The 17,740-nt window shown below is 47.1% G+C and overlaps 1 protein-coding gene across 2 annotated transcripts in view; it reads right to left on the bottom strand.

Moving 5' to 3' along the window:
- Positions 1–482: 482 nt before the first annotated feature.
- LOC133532082 (unconventional myosin-Va) overlaps positions 483–17,740 on the bottom strand; it is a 91,786-nt gene continuing 74,528 nt past the window's right edge. Inside the window, exons 35-43 of one of the 2 annotated variants that reach the window (XM_061870577.1) lie at positions 16,525–16,659; positions 14,965–15,169; positions 14,094–14,239; positions 13,142–13,214; positions 10,544–10,685; positions 4,032–4,181; positions 3,031–3,162; positions 2,171–2,287; positions 483–795 (exon numbers count right to left, since the gene is read on the bottom strand). In XM_061870577.1, coding sequence (XP_061726561.1) covers positions 667–795; positions 2,171–2,287; positions 3,031–3,162; positions 4,032–4,181; positions 10,544–10,685; positions 13,142–13,214; positions 14,094–14,239; positions 14,965–15,169; positions 16,525–16,659 — 1,229 coding nt within the window. In that variant the 3' untranslated portion in view covers positions 483–666. Of the gene's footprint in view, positions 796–2,170; positions 2,288–3,030; positions 3,163–4,031; positions 4,182–10,543; positions 10,686–12,207; positions 12,782–13,141; positions 13,215–14,093; positions 14,240–14,964; positions 15,170–16,524; positions 16,660–17,740 lie in introns of those variants that run through there. The other variant, XM_061870576.1, reaches the window with a different exon arrangement.

Below are 17,740 nucleotides of genomic sequence, written 5' to 3'. Positions count from 1 at the left end.
TAGCGAACAAGTGTGCGGATACCACAGGTTACAAACTCGGATAACTCAATCCTTTAAGTTTGTCCCCTTTTTCCTTTGGATATTGACATTATGAAAATTTGTTTTACATCATTTTATGTATATTAACCATAGCTATGCCTTCACGTTTGAGTTTTTTAGATTTTTTGATTATTGTAAAATTAGGTGCGAAAAACAGATTTCATACAATTTTTTAAATGCTCCTAAAACTCTATAATGATTAAGAATACGAAAAAAATCAAACGGAGCATAGCTCTGGTTTTTGGCAACAAATTGTGTTATAATATTTTCAATAATGTTCATATGCCGAGAGGAAAATGAGGGCTACGTTTGTATGAAAAGGCTATTTAACGCGGGTCCTCCACTTTCGTCTTAAGGTACCTAAATACATATACCTAAATATTGTATGTTTCTTTGTAGTGCACAATAAAGTATTTTATTATTATTATTATTATTATTACAGGCCCACAGTGCATTCTCGGGAGGTCTGTCTATTTTGCAAAGTTCATCTAATGACAACAGGGCTTAGCCAAGATGCCAATCGTTTGCGTTACGACAACGAAACGCTTTACGTTAGATTAGTGCGATAGAGAAACATAGGCATAACTAGGCAAACGATTAGCATAACTAGGCACATAGTTAACCCGTTTATATCTTGGTGAGCAGCCCCTCCAGCCCCAGCACGTCGGGCAGCTCGATGTCCTCCAGCCGGATGGACGATGGGTTGAACGGGAACTGCACTGAGAAGATCATCTTCGAGTCCATCAGGAGGTTTTGCTGGAAAATAAATATAGTTTTAATGAGTATTCCTCAATGAAAACAGACAGACAGACGGACGGACGGACGGACGGACAACAAAGTGATCCTATAAGGGTTTAAATAATATATCTTTATTTAACTGTGTGTATATTCTATTTATTTGTGTGATGAACACAGATATTTGTTCCTGAGTCATGGAAGTTTTCTATGTACAACCTAACTATTTGTATATTATATATATCGCTGTCTGAGTACCCACAACACAAGCGTTCTTAGCTTACCGTGGGACTTAGTCAATTTGTGTAAGAATGTCCCGATAATATTTATTTAAAATAAATAAATAATCTACATTAAAAATAGCACTCGCAGTTAATTTTTCGTACTTATAATTGTTCAAACTGACTTGGTATAAAAATTAGGCGAAATTAAATTAGGAGAAAATATATTAGGCCAAATGAAAGTTATATAAAATTGTAAAGTAATGGTGGAGGAGCGTCTCGTCCTCTTGAAAATCTAGGTCAAACTAGCTCCCCTACTATACACCGTGGACTCGAGTAACCCGACAGAATTTAATCACCTCCTGAGGTCATAAGGAGCAAGAAATATGTAATGACTTTTGGTCAAATTTGGCAAAAACAATTCTTTTTTGTGTGTATATTCTCCACACGACAAGTTATTACTTTTTGATTTTAGCAAAAAAAATACAATGGATAAGAGATTTTAAAATTTACAGTACATATGGGGCTACTTTATAGCACTAGTGCGAGAAGTAGCATATTACGTTACTGTGTCGAACATTTAAAGGGCCATATGTACTGTAAAACGTTGTACGATACATGTGCGAATAGGTAATTCGCAACTCGTGTCGATTTAAAACACTCCCTTCGGTCGTGTTTTAATTTATCGCCACTCGTTTCGAATTTCCTATTTTTCGCACTTGTATCGTAATGTACTATTTTATGTCTGTCAGTAGGTATGTCTACACCAAGTGATACATAGTGACAGTGTTGCAGACGAAAAGGCGTTTTTCACTTTTTTTATGGTAGTGGAGGCAAGAAGCAGGTGATCCTGATGGTAAGCGATTACCGCCGCCCATGGACACCTGCAACACCAGATGGGTTGCAAGTGCGTTACTGAGTTATTACAAAAACATTTTTACAAGACTTGTCATTATCTATAAAACAAGTCCGATTTCAGAAAACTTTGTATGACCTTTTCTAAATGCGGTCAAGAATACACCTTTAAATTCTGTCGGGTTATTCGAGCCGACGATGTTTTTTTAAGTAATTAGAAAGTAGGACCATCGCAACGAGTCGTGATAATCGCACGAAAAGTACTCATTCTCGCACTAGTGCGGGAAAGTAGCACCATATGTACTGTAATAGATATTTACCGGCTCCTTGCCCGCGTTGGGTCCAGTCTTCTCCTGCATCTTCTTCTGTATCTCGTGTATGAACTCCCGCGTCACCTTCACCTCATAGTCCTCGGCGGGGGTGTACATATTCAGGATCTGTAAAAATACAATTTATGCAATACACGTTAACGTCGAGGTTTTTAGTTTTCAGTCAGTCTACACCGTGTTTATATTGAATTCTTTTAACTTAGGGGTATCGGTAAGTACGTTTAAGGAATCTATGTATATGGCATAGTAAGTTTAAAAAAAAACTTTTTATTTATTTATTTTTTAATAAAAACTAATTAGGTAACATAAAAAAAATGTTGCATATAGCGTTGTTGTGACACGGGCATTACATTTAATTCAACCAAACAATTGAAAACTTTAACACATTTCAATTCAAAACATTTCGAACATCAACCGTCCGAGATAGTATTTACGTTTAGTATCAAATGTACACACTCGTACTAAACACTAATCAATATGTAAACAGGCCCTAAGCCAAGTGTACACGCTCGTAACGGTCTTAAGATAAAAAATAAATATTGATTATTTCCGAAATGGAGTTAATTAGAATACGTGTCTTTGAGAAAGTTAGGTACTTAATTTAAGCTCGATGCACCCTTGAAATTAACGGAAATAGAAAAAAACACGGTGTATAGTTCTGTCACACGGTGAACTGTGATCGGTTCAAGACGCTTAGGATCATAAAATATCGCGTGGAGCTAACTCACTAATAAACCTTTTTTGTACATCATAGTTTCCTCTTGGGGTTGGAAGGGGTTACGCCAAACCTTGGTAACCAAAGCGGCCCACGGGCTCCTTCAGGACGCAGCTATGAGGATGTAGGAACATACCTTGCACACTTGCATGGCGGTGAGGTTGGAGCACATGTCGACAGTGCTCTGGACGTCGGCCAGAGATTTCCTCGCTTGCAGCAGCTGGACAGCTTGTGTGATCGGCTTCAAGACGCTTAGGATCTCGTCCACCTGTATATATAATTATGATTTCATTTTAATATTCTTAATAAGTTAGCAAAGTAGCTATCAATCGCTTTCAGAATAAACGCATCAAGTGATTTTTTTTTCCCAGCAATGAAGATTTTTTATTACCACGTCGGTGGCAACCAAGCTTATAGTTCGCTTTGTAAATGGTTGCCATAGATTCCAGGGTACGAATGCCCTACCAAAGGAAAGATGCGACGGTACAAAGCGGCTGTTAGCATCATCTTCAGTGCATCCATTATACAAGCAATAAATAATTAGGTACGCCAGAGCGGTATGTCAAACGATTTTTTGAATTGATTTGGAAAAAAGGATCTAAGACACAGGTTACTGTGAGATGTTGTACCGGACCTGCAGACCCTTGGCCCAGCAGCACAGATCTTTACTCTGTTGAGGCTGTAGGTGCAGATGTAGTGGTTACTTACGCTCGTCTGTCCGTATTCGGCTAGCTGCTCCTTGATCCAGTTCTCCAGGTGGGAGATGTTGTACCGGATCTGCAGACCCTTGGCTCAGCAGCACAGATCTTTACTCTGTTGAGGCTGTAGGTGCAGATGTAGTGGTTACTTACGCTCGTCTGTCCGTATTCGGCTAGCTGCTCCTTGATCCAGTTCTCCAGGTGGGAGATGTTGTACCGGATCTGCAGACCCTTGGCTCAGCAGCACAGATCTTTACTCTGTTGAGGCTGTAGGTGCAGATGTAGTGGTTACTTACGCTCGTCTGTCCGTATTCAGCTAGCTGCTCCTTGATCCAGTTCTCCAGGTGGGAGATGTTGTACCGGATCTGCAGACCCTTAGCTCAGCAGCACAGATCTTTACTCTGTTGAGGCTGTAGGTGCAGATGTAGTGGTTACTTACGCTCGTCTGTCCATATTCGGCTAGCTGCTCCTTGATCCAGTTCTCCAGGTGGGAGATGTTGTACCGGATCTGCAGACCCTTGGCCCAGCAGCACAGATCTTTACGCAGGAGTAGTTGATTCAGACTGTACGCGCATATGTAGTAGAACAGCTGAAAAATAACAAAGATTGATTATAAAGTAAGAAACTTTTGTTACTTATACAGCTTGAATTTTAGTCTTAAGGATTAGCTAAGACTGTCCAAGACTTTTATGTTCAGACTACATATTTGACGTTGCCTTGAAAATATATTTAATACTTTAAAAATTTGCTTCATTCTTTAAAAACTTTGAATCTGCATACTCTAAGAAAATATACCTTAAGAGGCTACCAGGCCAAATTCGTATTTTACGTCGCTATAGTATGCGTGAACGTTGTATAAACAATTAAGTTCTGTACACAATAGTTTAGCTTGATAATTGCTCTTTAATTAGGTGTACTGATATTTCAAAAAACATACCCTATCACAAGTAAATAATTTTGCCGTGAACCCTTTTCTCGAGTTAAAATCCGTATAAACTCCCTTATTATGCAACGCATAGAGATGAAACTATAACCAATAGTGAATAATGAGGTAGGTGTGCAGGTGGTCGTGCGCCGCGCTCAGCTCCTGCTTGAGGCGCGCCGGCGCGGCGCCGACAGTATACCTGGGTGTAGAGTATACCTGTTTGAAGATCATGACGCGCAGGCAGGCGTCCACGTGGTAGGTGTGCAGGTGGTCGTGCGCCGCGCTCAGCTCCTGCTTGAGGCGCGCCGGCCCGGCGCCGACAGTATACCTGGGTGTAGAGTATACCTGTTTGAAGATCATGACGCGCAGGCAGGCGTCCACGTGGTAGGTGTGCAGGTGGTCGTGCGCCGCGCTCAGCTCCTGCTTGAGGCGCGCCGGCCCGGCGCCGACAGTATACCTGGGTGTAGAGTATACCTGTTTGAAGATCATGACGCGCAGGCAGGCGTCCACGTGGTAGGTGTGCAGGTGGTCGTGCGCCGCGCTCAGCTCCTGCTTGAGGCGCGCCGGCCCGGCGCCGACAGTATACCTGGGTGTAGAGTATACCTGTTTGAAGATCATGACGCGCAGGCAGGCGTCCACGTGGTAGGTGTGCAGGTGGTCGTGCGCCGCGCTCAGCTCCTGCTTGAGGCGCGCCGGCCCGGCGCCGACAGTATACCTGGGTGTAGAGTATACCTGTTTGAAGATCATGACGCGCAGGCAGGCGTCCACGTGGTAGGTGTGCAGGTGGTCGTGCGCCGCGCTCAGCTCCTGCTTGAGGCGCGCCGGCCCGGCGCCGACAGTATACCTGGGTGTAGAGTATACCTGTTTGAAGATCATGACGCGCAGGCAGGCGTCCACGTGGTAGGTGTGCAGGTGGTCGTGCGCCGCGCTCAGCTCCTGCTTGAGGCGCGCCGGCCCGGCGCCGACAGTATACCTGGGTGTAGAGTATACCTGTTTGAAAGATCATGACGCGCAGCGAGGCAGGCGTCCACGTGGTAGGTGTGCAGGTGGTCGTGCGCCGCGCTCAGCTCCTGCTTGAGGCGCGCCGGCCCGGCGCCGACAGTATACCTGGGTGTAGAGTATACCTGTTTGAAGATCATGACGCGCAGGCAGGCGTCCACGTGGTAGGTGTGCAGGTGGTCGTGCGCCGCGCTCAGCTCCTGCTTGAGGCGCGCCGGCCCGGCGCCGACAGTATACCTGGGTGTAGAGTATACCTGTTTGAAGATCATGACGCGCAGGCAGGCGTCCACGTGGTAGGTGTGCAGGTGGTCGTGCGCCGCGCTCAGCTCCTGCTTGAGGCGCGCCGGCCCGGCGCCGACAGTATACCTGGGTGTAGAGTATACCTGTTTGAAGATCATGACGCGCAGGCAGGCGTCCACGTGGTAGGTGTGCAGGTGGTCGTGCGCCGCGCTCAGCTCCTGCTTGAGGCGCGCCGGCCCGGCGCCGACAGTATACCTGGGTGTAGAGTATACCTGTTTGAAGATCATGACGCGCAGGCAGGCGTCCACGTGGTAGGTGTGCAGGTGGTCGTGCGCCGCGCTCAGCTCCTGCTTGAGGCGCGCCGGCCCGGCGCCGACAGTATACCTGGGTGTAGAGTATACCTGTTTGAAGATCATGACGCGCAGGCAGGCGTCCACGTGGTAGGTGTGCAGGTGGTCGTGCGCCGCGCTCAGCTCCTGCTTGAGGCGCGCCGGCCCGGCGCCGACAGTATACCTGGGTGTAGAGTATACCTGTTTGAAGATCATGACGCGCAGGCAGGCGTCCACGTGGTAGGTGTGCAGGTGGTCGTGCGCCGCGCTCAGCTCCTGCTTGAGGCGCGCCGGCCCGGCGCCGACAGTATACCTGGGTGTAGAGTATACCTGTTTGAAGATCATGACGCGCAGGCAGGCGTCCACGTGGTAGGTGTGCAGGTGGTCGTGCGCCGCGCTCAGCTCCTGCTTGAGGCGCGCCGGCCCGGCGCCGACAGTATACCTGGGTGTAGAGTATACCTGTTTGAAGATCATGACGCGCAGGCAGGCGTCCACGTGGTAGGTGTGCAGGTGGTCGTGCGCCGCGCTCAGCTCCTGCTTGAGGCGCGCCGGCCCGGCGCCGACAGTATACCTGGGTGTAGAGTATACCTGTTTGAAGATCATGACGCGCAGGCAGGCGTCCACGTGGTAGGTGTGCAGGTGGTCGTGCGCCGCGCTCAGCTCCTGCTTGAGGCGCGCCGGCCCGGCGCCGACAGTATACCTGGGTGTAGAGTATACCTGTTTGAAGATCATGACGCGCAGGCAGGCGTCCACGTGGTAGGTGTGCAGGTGGTCGTGCGCCGCGCTCAGCTCCTGCTTGAGGCGCGCCGGCCCGGCGCCGACAGTATACCTGGGTGTAGAGTATACCTGTTTGAAGATCATGACGCGCAGGCAGGCGTCCACGTGGTAGGTGTGCAGGTGGTCGTGCGCCGCGCTCAGCTCCTGCTTGAGGCGCGCCGGCCCGGCGCCGACAGTATACCTGGGTGTAGAGTATACCTGTTTGAAGATCATGACGCGCAGGCAGGCGTCCACGTGGTAGGTGTGCAGGTGGTCGTGCGCCGCGCTCAGCTCCTGCTTGAGGCGCGCCGGCCCGGCGCCGACAGTATACCTGGGTGTAGAGTATACCTGTTTGAAGATCATGACGCGCAGGCAGGCGTCCACGTGGTAGGTGTGCAGGTGGTCGTGCGCCGCGCTCAGCTCCTGCTTGAGGCGCGCCGGCCCGGCGCCGACAGTATACCTGGGTGTAGAGTATACCTGTTTGAAGATCATGACGCGCAGGCAGGCGTCCACGTGGTAGGTGTGCAGGTGGTCGTGCGCCGCGCTCAGCTCCTGCTTGAGGCGCGCCGGCCCGGCGCCGACAGTATACCTGGGTGTAGAGTATACCTGTTTGAAGATCATGACGCGCAGGCAGGCGTCCACGTGGTAGGTGTGCAGGTGGTCGTGCGCCGCGCTCAGCTCCTGCTTGAGGCGCGCCGGCCCGGCGCCGACAGTATACCTGGGTGTAGAGTATACCTGTTTGAAGATCATGACGCGCAGGCAGGCGTCCACGTGGTAGGTGTGCAGGTGGTCGTGCGCCGCGCTCAGCTCCTGCTTGAGGCGCGCCGGCCCGGCGCCGACAGTATACCTGGGTGTAGAGTATACCTGTTTGAAGATCATGACGCGCAGGCAGGCGTCCACGTGGTAGGTGTGCAGGTGGTCGTGCGCCGCGCTCAGCTCCTGCTTGAGGCGCGCCGGCCCGGCGCCGACAGTATACCTGGGTGTAGAGTATACCTGTTTGAAGATCATGACGCGCAGGCAGGCGTCCACGTGGTAGGTGTGCAGGTGGTCGTGCGCCGCGCTCAGCTCCTGCTTGAGGCGCGCCGGCCCGGCGCCGACAGTATACCTGGGTGTAGAGTATACCTGTTTGAAGATCATGACGCGCAGGCAGGCGTCCACGTGGTAGGTGTGCAGGTGGTCGTGCGCCGCGCTCAGCTCCTGCTTGAGGCGCGCCGGCCCGGCGCCGACAGTATACCTGGGTGTAGAGTATACCTGTTTGAAGATCATGACGCGCAGGCAGGCGTCCACGTGGTAGGTGTGCAGGTGGTCGTGCGCCGCGCTCAGCTCCTGCTTGAGGCGCGCCGGCCCGGCGCCGACAGTATACCTGGGTGTAGAGTATACCTGTTTGAAGATCATGACGCGCAGGCAGGCGTCCACGTGGTAGGTGTGCAGGTGGTCGTGCGCCGCGCTCAGCTCCTGCTTGAGGCGCGCCGGCCCGGCGCCGACAGTATACCTGGGTGTAGAGTATACCTGTTTGAAGATCATGACGCGCAGGCAGGCGTCCACGTGGTAGGTGTGCAGGTGGTCGTGCGCCGCGCTCAGCTCCTGCTTGAGGCGCGCCGGCCCGGCGCCGACAGTATACCTGGGTGTAGAGTATACCTGTTTGAAGATCATGACGCGCAGGCAGGCGTCCACGTGGTAGGTGTGCAGGTGGTCGTGCGCCGCGCTCAGCTCCTGCTTGAGGCGCGCCGGCCCGGCGCCGACAGTATACCTGGGTGTAGAGTATACCTGTTTGAAGATCATGACGCGCAGGCAGGCGTCCACGTGGTAGGTGTGCAGGTGGTCGTGCGCCGCGCTCAGCTCCTGCTTGAGGCGCGCCGGCCCGGCGCCGACAGTATACCTGGGTGTAGAGTATACCTGTTTGAAGATCATGACGCGCAGGCAGGCGTCCACGTGGTAGGTGTGCAGGTGGTCGTGCGCCGCGCTCAGCTCCTGCTTGAGGCGCGCCGGCCCGGCGCCGACAGTATACCTGGGTGTAGATTATACCTGTTTGAAGATCATGACGCGCAGGCAGGCGTCCACGTGGTAGGTGTGCAGGTGGTCGTGCGCCGCGCTCAGCTCCTGCTTGAGGCGCGCCGGCCCGGCGCCGACAGTATACCTGGGTGTAGAGTATACCTGTTTGAAGATCATGACGCGCAGGCAGGCGTCCACGTGGTAGGTGTGCAGGTGGTCGTGCGCCGCGCTCAGCTCCTGCTTGAGGCGCGCCGGCCCGGCGCCGACAGTATACCTGGGTGTAGAGTATACCTGTTTGAAGATCATGACGCGCAGGCAGGCGTCCACGTGGTAGGTGTGCAGGTGGTCGTGCGCCGCGCTCAGCTCCTGCTTGAGGCGCGCCGGCCCGGCGCCGACAGTATACCTGGGTGTAGAGTATACCTGTTTGAAGATCATGACGCGCAGGCAGGCGTCCACGTGGTAGGTGTGCAGGTGGTCGTGCGCCGCGCTCAGCTCCTGCTTGAGGCGCGCCGGCCCGGCGCCGACAGTATACCTGGGTGTAGAGTATACCTGTTTGAAGATCATGACGCGCAGGCAGGCGTCCACGTGGTAGGTGTGCAGGTGGTCGTGCGCCGCGCTCAGCTCCTGCTTGAGGCGCGCCGGCCCGGCGCCGACAGTATACCTGGGTGTAGAGTATACCTGTTTGAAGATCATGACGCGCAGGCAGGCGTCCACGTGGTAGGTGTGCAGGTGGTCGTGCGCCGCGCTCAGCTCCTGCTTGAGGCGCGCCGGCCCGGCGCCGACAGTATACCTGGGTGTAGAGTATACCTGTTTGAAGATCATGACGCGCAGGCAGGCGTCCACGTGGTAGGTGTGCAGGTGGTCGTGCGCCGCGCTCAGCTCCTGCTTGAGGCGCGCCGGCCCGGCGCCGACAGTATACCTGGGTGTAGAGTATACCTGTTTGAAGATCATGACGCGCAGGCAGGCGTCCACGTGGTAGGTGTGCAGGTGGTCGTGCGCCGCGCTCAGCTCCTGCTTGAGGCGCGCCGGCCCGGCGCCGACAGTATACCTGGGTGTAGAGTATACCTGTTTGAAGATCATGACGCGCAGGCAGGCGTCCACGTGGTAGGTGTGCAGGTGGTCGTGCGCCGCGCTCAGCTCCTGCTTGAGGCGCGCCGGCCCGGCGCCGACAGTATACCTGGGTGTAGAGTATACCTGTTTGAAGATCATGACGCGCAGGCAGGCGTCCACGTGGTAGGTGTGCAGGTGGTCGTGCGCCGCGCTCAGCTCCTGCTTGAGGCGCGCCGGCCCGGCGCCGACAGTATACCTGGGTGTAGAGTATACCTGTTTGAAGATCATGACGCGCAGGCAGGCGTCCACGTGGTAGGTGTGCAGGTGGTCGTGCGCCGCGCTCAGCTCCTGCTTGAGGCGCGCCGGCCCGGCGCCGACAGTATACCTGGGTGTAGAGTATACCTGTTTGAAGATCATGACGCGCAGGCAGGCGTCCACGTGGTAGGTGTGCAGGTGGTCGTGCGCCGCGCTCAGCTCCTGCTTGAGGCGCGCCGGCCCGGCGCCGACAGTATACCTGGGTGTAGAGTATACCTGTTTGAAGATCATGACGCGCAGGCAGGCGTCCACGTGGTAGGTGTGCAGGTGGTCGTGCGCCGCGCTCAGCTCCTGCTTGAGGCGCGCCGGCCCGGCGCCGACAGTATACCTGGGTGTAGAGTATACCTGTTTGAAGATCATGACGCGCAGGCAGGCGTCCACGTGGTAGGTGTGCAGGTGGTCGTGCGCCGCGCTCAGCTCCTGCTTGAGGCGCGCCGGCCCGGCGCCCGGCGGCGAGGGCGGCGCGCGCGCCGGGCCCGACAGGCCGCTGGAAATTATGCATTTTTTTATTCAGCAAACATACATTCTGGCACAGCAACCTTGTCAGTTTCTACTTCAGTTGTTTCTTTTTCTAAAGGCGGCAAACTCCTACAGAAAATTTGAATTTCAAAATTTTTTTTAGTTTCGTAGTCACCTAGAAACCCTTATAGTTTCACCATGTCCGTCTGTCCGTCCGTCCTCGGCTTTGTTCCTTGATTGTTAGTGCTAAAAAACTGCAATTTGGGATGAGTACATGAATCATGCACGGCGGCAGAACCGTAATATATGTATAACTACAAAAAAATATCTTTTAGGGTACCTCCCATACAAACAAATTTTTTCGCTTTTATCCAATAGTATGGGGTATTGTTGGATAGATATTTCAAAACGAATATGGGTCTCCAAAAAAATTTATTTGATAAAGTTAATATTTTTAGAAATAATTGCTCAGAAAGAGAAAATTATGTGTCCCCTACCCCCTCTAACTATTGAACCATTATTCCAAAAAAATATGAAAATAATTATAGGGTGCCTGCCGGGCGTTGAATAACAAGTCCGTTGTAGACACACTATGTTTAATTTAAAAGTTTAAGGACAGTTACAAGAGTGAAGAAGCACAGGCACAAGAGCATAGAATACAGATTACAGTCAGAAGGAAGGAAACACGAAAGAAAGCGAAATAACACAAAATTAGGCGTAAGCACTGCACTCGCGTATGTAGCGGATCGATAAGCGGAGAGACATGCATTCGCCGTCGCGGATGAGATCGCACTGCCGGAGCGGCGCGAGCGCCGGCCGCTGTATAGCCAAACCGGCTACGTGATCTATGCAATTCCCAAGCATACGCTCGCGCGCTGATTCTATTTAACCGATTCCGGCGGGGAGGTTCATGCGTTAATCATGATAATTATGCTGTGTCGCCACATAATATAATCGTGAACCAAAAGCTTAATAAATACTTTCAATTAAAACTATAGCGAACATGATTTGCCCAGCCATTTTTGAGTAATTGGAAAAAATCTTCTCTTCTTAGTTAAAAGACGTACAAAGCGCTGCGAAGGTACTCCCTTAGTACCTTATGCTTGTAATGTACATGATACTTAATAATAGCCTGTTCTACAATTTGGCCTGTTCTGAGAGAATGGTAACTACGAAACCCTACACTGAGCATAGCCCGACATGCCCTTGGCCGATTTTTTACTGACAAGTGTGGTGTGTCAGCATAAATATTTTGGGGAAAGCATTTGTTTGATGTGCTTATCTTACATCGACACAAAATAGGAATGTGAGGAATATAAACTTTGCTAGCGCTCAATACTTGCAATAAATCTAGTCAGCAGCGTGAGAGTCAGAATGGCGGGTGTACCTAAATAAAATTAAATGAAAACCATACCATATCTTTGTACCTAATTCGTACTATTTAGTACCTCCTTTAAAAAAAATTGTACCTCACGGTACTTAAAGTTATCACCAAAAAACAGTACACCCGCCATCCTGACAGTCAGAATGGCGGGTGTACTTTATTACGCTATATTCCCTGGGTTATTGGTAAATTCTATAAAAGCCAAATTTTAGTACCTTTTTTGTACCTTCATATTCAATTATAATATGAGCCATTTTATTTGTGGTTTCCAAGTTTTACTCATTTATATTTTGCTTGACTTTCTGACTGTCAGGATGGCGGGTGTACTGTTTTTTGATGATAACTTTGTGTACCGTGAGGTACAAATTTTTTAAACGGAGGTACTAAATAGTACAAATTAGGTACAAAAATATGGTATGCTTTTCATTTATTTTTATTTAGGTGCACCCGCCATTCTGACTCGCACTCAGCAGCGGTATCATGGTCACATTTTTATCACCTCTCACGTCATACATCACTTTCGCTTTTACCTACATACTTATTAGAACGTGACAGGCATGGTGACAAATGATAAAGAGCCGACCATCTTAGCCTTATTTTAAACGTAAAGTCCAATATTTTAAACGTTTTATAGTAACTATATCGTTATATAATATAAATATTAAACTTAAATTAACATATTTGTAAATGCAGGTACGTACGGTGCTGGCACATTTTCATCAGTGGTGTTGTCGTGTGTACTGGTATATTTGAATAGGCATGCAAAAACATAGTAATCCAACATAAATACTAATAAATATGTTCTAAATACTATATTTACGCTACTAAACTAAGAAATACTTTAAAATTAGAAAAACCAACAACATTATTAAAATTAACATAAAAAAATTAAAGTTAAATGATAAGTAAGTGTAGATGCAGTTATCTAAAAAAATACACATATATATCTATATTTATGTAATATAGTAATGTAATAAGCCAAACCTGTCAAGAGATAATATTTAAAAAAAAAACATGTTAGTCGGCTGTTCTAGTGGCATACAGAAATATAACCTTTAATAGGTTACCTACACAATATTTAAAAAAAGTTTAATAAGAACCTGATCTCCTCGTATTCCAATACGGCGCCCACGATCAGCCGCTCCAACTGCTTCTCCAGGAGTGTGATGACACCTGTCGACATATGAACAATTAAGGAGAGACGGCACGGTTCACTTTTATATGGATCGCTGAAAAGTACTGAGTAAAAATAGGTATCAGTTACGTAATAATTAAAAAATAGTGCCTACTTTAAAAAATCTATAGGCCAGGCAACGTATGTTCAAAATAAGTTATAGAGTGAAATGCTTCAAACACAATTTTTGACTCGTAACGTTGTCTGGACTAGTTAGGAGGTGAACATATCTAAAGTCCCCGGCCGCAGCCCTTGAGCCGGGGGGAGAGGGGGGTTTAAAGGTCCCATTTTTCGGTTTTTCGATTATATCTCAGAAACCATGCGTCTTAGCGTCATGGCCACTTATACAAAATGAAAGTTGATAAAATTTTCTACGAGTTTAATTAAGTCAAGTGTTTCGATATCTTGTATAGTTTTTGAGATATCCGCTCTTGAAAGTTAATCTATGGCTATCAATTTTATCTTGATATCTACATCCGTGAAGCTACTAGGCCATGTTTGGTATCGTTTTCGAGTAAAGCGGTAAAATGAAGAGGAACCCTGGTGGTATACCAGTGGACCTAGGTAAATCTGCACAGCGGTATCCTTGAGCCGTTGAAAGTATTCCGACGGGTCGGGAATCTGAAGACACTGCTGGTTCTGACGAGGGGTGTCCTCTTTCTGGTACACCACTTCATGGTTTATTAGGGAGAAATAACTGTGGTCCACAGTTTTAAATGGTCAACCACATACCGTAAAAAGCAGACCAGGGTAACCAAATGCCATCTGGCTGGAAACTATACCGACTCTAATGCAGATCCTTGTGAGGTTCAAGATTTATGAGGTATTTTTTGACTGAAGTGATCATCATTTCAGCTGCAGAGAAAAGCTGACTCTACCTTGGTAGATCTGCACAGCGGTATCGCTGAGGAGCTGACGGTATTCCGACAGGTCGAAGACCCGAAGACACTGCTGGTTCTGATGAGGGGTGTTCTCTTTCTGGTACACTGCATCGCCGCTGTACTGACGGAGGTTGTTTAGGAGTCTGAAATAATAAACACATTAATGGCGTTATTTATAAACTGCTGTCAAAAACAAGCCGTTGAGATCGTTTGTCCCAGGGTCAAGTTTCTTTTCGTCGTTTAGTTTTTTGTCCCCAAAAAATGTGACCGAGTGTACCTTTTTGTATGAGATTAAGTTAATTTAACTCATGGTAAATGCAATGCATACGTCTTTTTTAGGGTTCCGTAGCCAAATGGCAGAAAACGGAACCCTTATGGATTCGTCATGTCTGTCTGTCTGTCCGTCCGTATTACACAGCCACTTTTTTCTGAAACTATAAGAACTATACTGTTAAAACTTGGTACGTAGATGTATTCTATGAACCACATTAAGATTTTCACACAAAAATAGAAAAAAAAATCTCAAAAACCGAATGGACAAAAAAGGTCCATATAATAATCAAAACTACTCACCAAATTTCACGGGAATCGGTTGAAAAGCGCGACCTGTAGACGAGAACTTCCGGACATACGAAAGAATCTTTGCCCAAGCTGAAATGGACACCTTCGATTTCGCTGCCATTAAAAGTGCTGCCTTGGTGGCAAGCCCAAGTACTTTTAATGGCACAACCCTGCCATTAAAAGTACTTGGGCTTGGTCGTTCGGAGTTAATCACCATGTTCTAATGACAGCTCTCGTTAAGTGTTTTCTCCATCTCGTACCTTACATGGCGCCCTAGCCACGGCTGACTTACTTAAAAAAGTCTTACCGTAACATATTAGCGAGCCAAAGAGCACTGTATTCCACGCTATCAGCGCGTTTTCTCAGCGTCTTCTTGACTGCGTTCCTGACTGCCTTCAGCAGATGATGCATCTTAGGCTCGTCGTCCACGTGGTCCATGTGACGCAGCATCATGAAGATGATGTAGGCCGGGAGTCCGGGGAGGAGGGTTACGGCTGTTCGCGGCTTCAAATCTAGGGGAAAAGGAGGGTTATATTCGATTTGGGTTTAAAAATAAACATATATAATTGGGACATCCGAGTCAAACATTCAGCACCAAATATATCAGAACAACCTTATTTCTACGGTAACAAAGGTATATATGCTACGATATTTTTGGCCACTTTAGACGACACTATCTATATGATGCTGACTCTATTGTCAAAGCGTTAGGGTGCGTGTTCAGATATTTCTGAGCACCTCGGCCGCTCCGATATATCTGATGGCGACTGTACCTAGTAACCTATACTCCCACTGCTAATTAATTTAGAGTGATTTAAATACAAAGCCCCATAGCATACGGAGCGTCAGCGTAATAGACGCGTAAGCGTATCGTAATACGCGCGTAGAACGAGCGCGCTACGAGCACAAACAAGTCCGCGCACGCAGCGTCATCGTATCGTATGAGATTTCTGTCGTCATTACAACAAGCTTAGCGTAATACAGGCGTAACACGCGTAAAGACAAAACTTTGTCATAATCTAACAATAAATAAAATTAATTAATAGTTTAAAAAAAAGTGGCTGTGACATAATCGGACAGACAGACGGACATGACGAATCTATAAGGGTTCCGTTTTTTGCCATTTGGCTACGGAACCCTAAAAACAGTAGAAAAACACGCTTTTTTAAATGCACGTAAAAACCAAAAATGATATGATATTCTATCATGGAATGCCAGTGCCTATCTTCCGGCTTCATTATCAGACCTTGAAACCTAATCGTGGTCAAAGTTCATTACAAGACTTTTCTAACAGTTCATATCTTCCGGTTCCATCATCAGATCAGCACGACAGTACCATATTATTGTATTGTCATCATACAGCTGCCAATTTTCATGACGCTACGATACTTGGAAGATGGTTAAATTAGTTACCTTAAATTCCATTATATAGTTAGTTACATACAGGTTGACCTAATAAAAGCGTGTTAAAAATCTTCTTCATCTGACGAGATAGTAAGATCGTCGATATATCCGCCGAAGACATCTTTTTTTCGATTGATCTATGTAATGTAATCTCAGGTAAATCCATCTGTCAGATTATGTGATTTTGGTATTATGAAATGGTAATAAGGTAGATATTTGCTGAGAGGGTCGAATGGATTTATCTGAGTTTGAAGTTAAGCGATACAATTATAAGGTATCCTTAACTAGGCACATTTTCATGTCTGTATGTTCAAATTTTTTGTTGAAATATATCTTCGGAAGTAGCGACTTGTATTTTCTGCAGTTAGGTTTAAATAAATAAATATATATTATAATGACATATTCCGGTCTATATTAGGTTAGGGGCGAACTACTAGCTGCTTCAGAGTATATCGTAACGTACCTGTAATAAGTTTATTGATGATCTTCGCCTGGTCCTGCATCTTGTACTCGAACATGCCGAGATACTCCCTCTCTTTCTTGCGCGTCACGGGCGCTATCTCGGGAGCGAGAGAGACGTTCTGTAGCACCACGGCATCTACAAAAAAATCAACACATACAATGTGTTTGTACACGTATAGTGGAGCCGTTAACCACGTATAGTACGATTAATTTTATCGACAAATCACCCCCCCATACCTATGTTATTTTTCAACCATTTTAAAAATGCACTCTTCAATGTTTTATGCTACCAAATACGACTACACTTCGTTAATGTTTCGTCACAGTTTTTTGACATTCCACTTGTGATTTAATAATTTAATGCTTATTTCAGCTTGACATTTATATTGTATTGATTATATTCCCATTGTTAGTAATGATTCATATACTGATAATTTTAATAATTAATGAGGTATATGCACACTATGTAATACCGACCTGTAACAATTGTTACCAATAAAGTTTTTCATTTTAATTTTCATTTTAATGTACCATTATCTGTCCGTTTACCTTATGCAAATTTAAAAATAATAATCATTCGATAGCTTATGAATTAGGGCATACATTTCAACCATAAATGTCACAGAGAATTTCCCACAATTACTCGAGACTTAATAACAAAGATAAAAATTGTCTTCAAAAATTTACTTTTTTATTACATTTTATCTTTTTTTTCGAAAACGAGGGCGTTGACCTGTACTTAAATGTTAAATAATAGTACAAGATATCAACTAAAAGTTTACATCAAAATGTTAAAACATTTCACAAGTTGCAGGAGTCCAAACAAGACCTTCTGTAATGTGCGTCGAACTAAGTTCTTCAGTGCCAAATGATAATTCGGGCGGCGGCAGCTTTTTTATTTAATTATAATTTGGAACTAAAGTAAGCGTTTTCGACCTTCATTTAAAAAGCATCTGTATCGTGATGGTATTAAGATTCAAATCTATTTAATAATGCGCTCGCCTACATTGAGGTTGTCGATCGTCCTACATTACCAAAACATGTTATCTTATGAGCTGTTACATAGATTTGAATCTTAATACTATCACGATACAATTGCTTTTTAAACGACATTGTTGTTTTTACAAGTCCCTAACACGGGAGCCGACCGCTCGCACAAAAGAAACAATGGCTTTTGAAATGAAATGAAAATCATTTCCATATTCCATATATGGGCC

This window comes from Cydia pomonella, chromosome 26 (assembly GCF_033807575.1).
Source record: "Cydia pomonella isolate Wapato2018A chromosome 26, ilCydPomo1, whole genome shotgun sequence".
NCBI classification, from domain to species: domain Eukaryota; kingdom Metazoa; phylum Arthropoda; class Insecta; order Lepidoptera; family Tortricidae; genus Cydia; species Cydia pomonella.
This window is presented reverse-complemented; position numbering and strand designations above follow the sequence as displayed.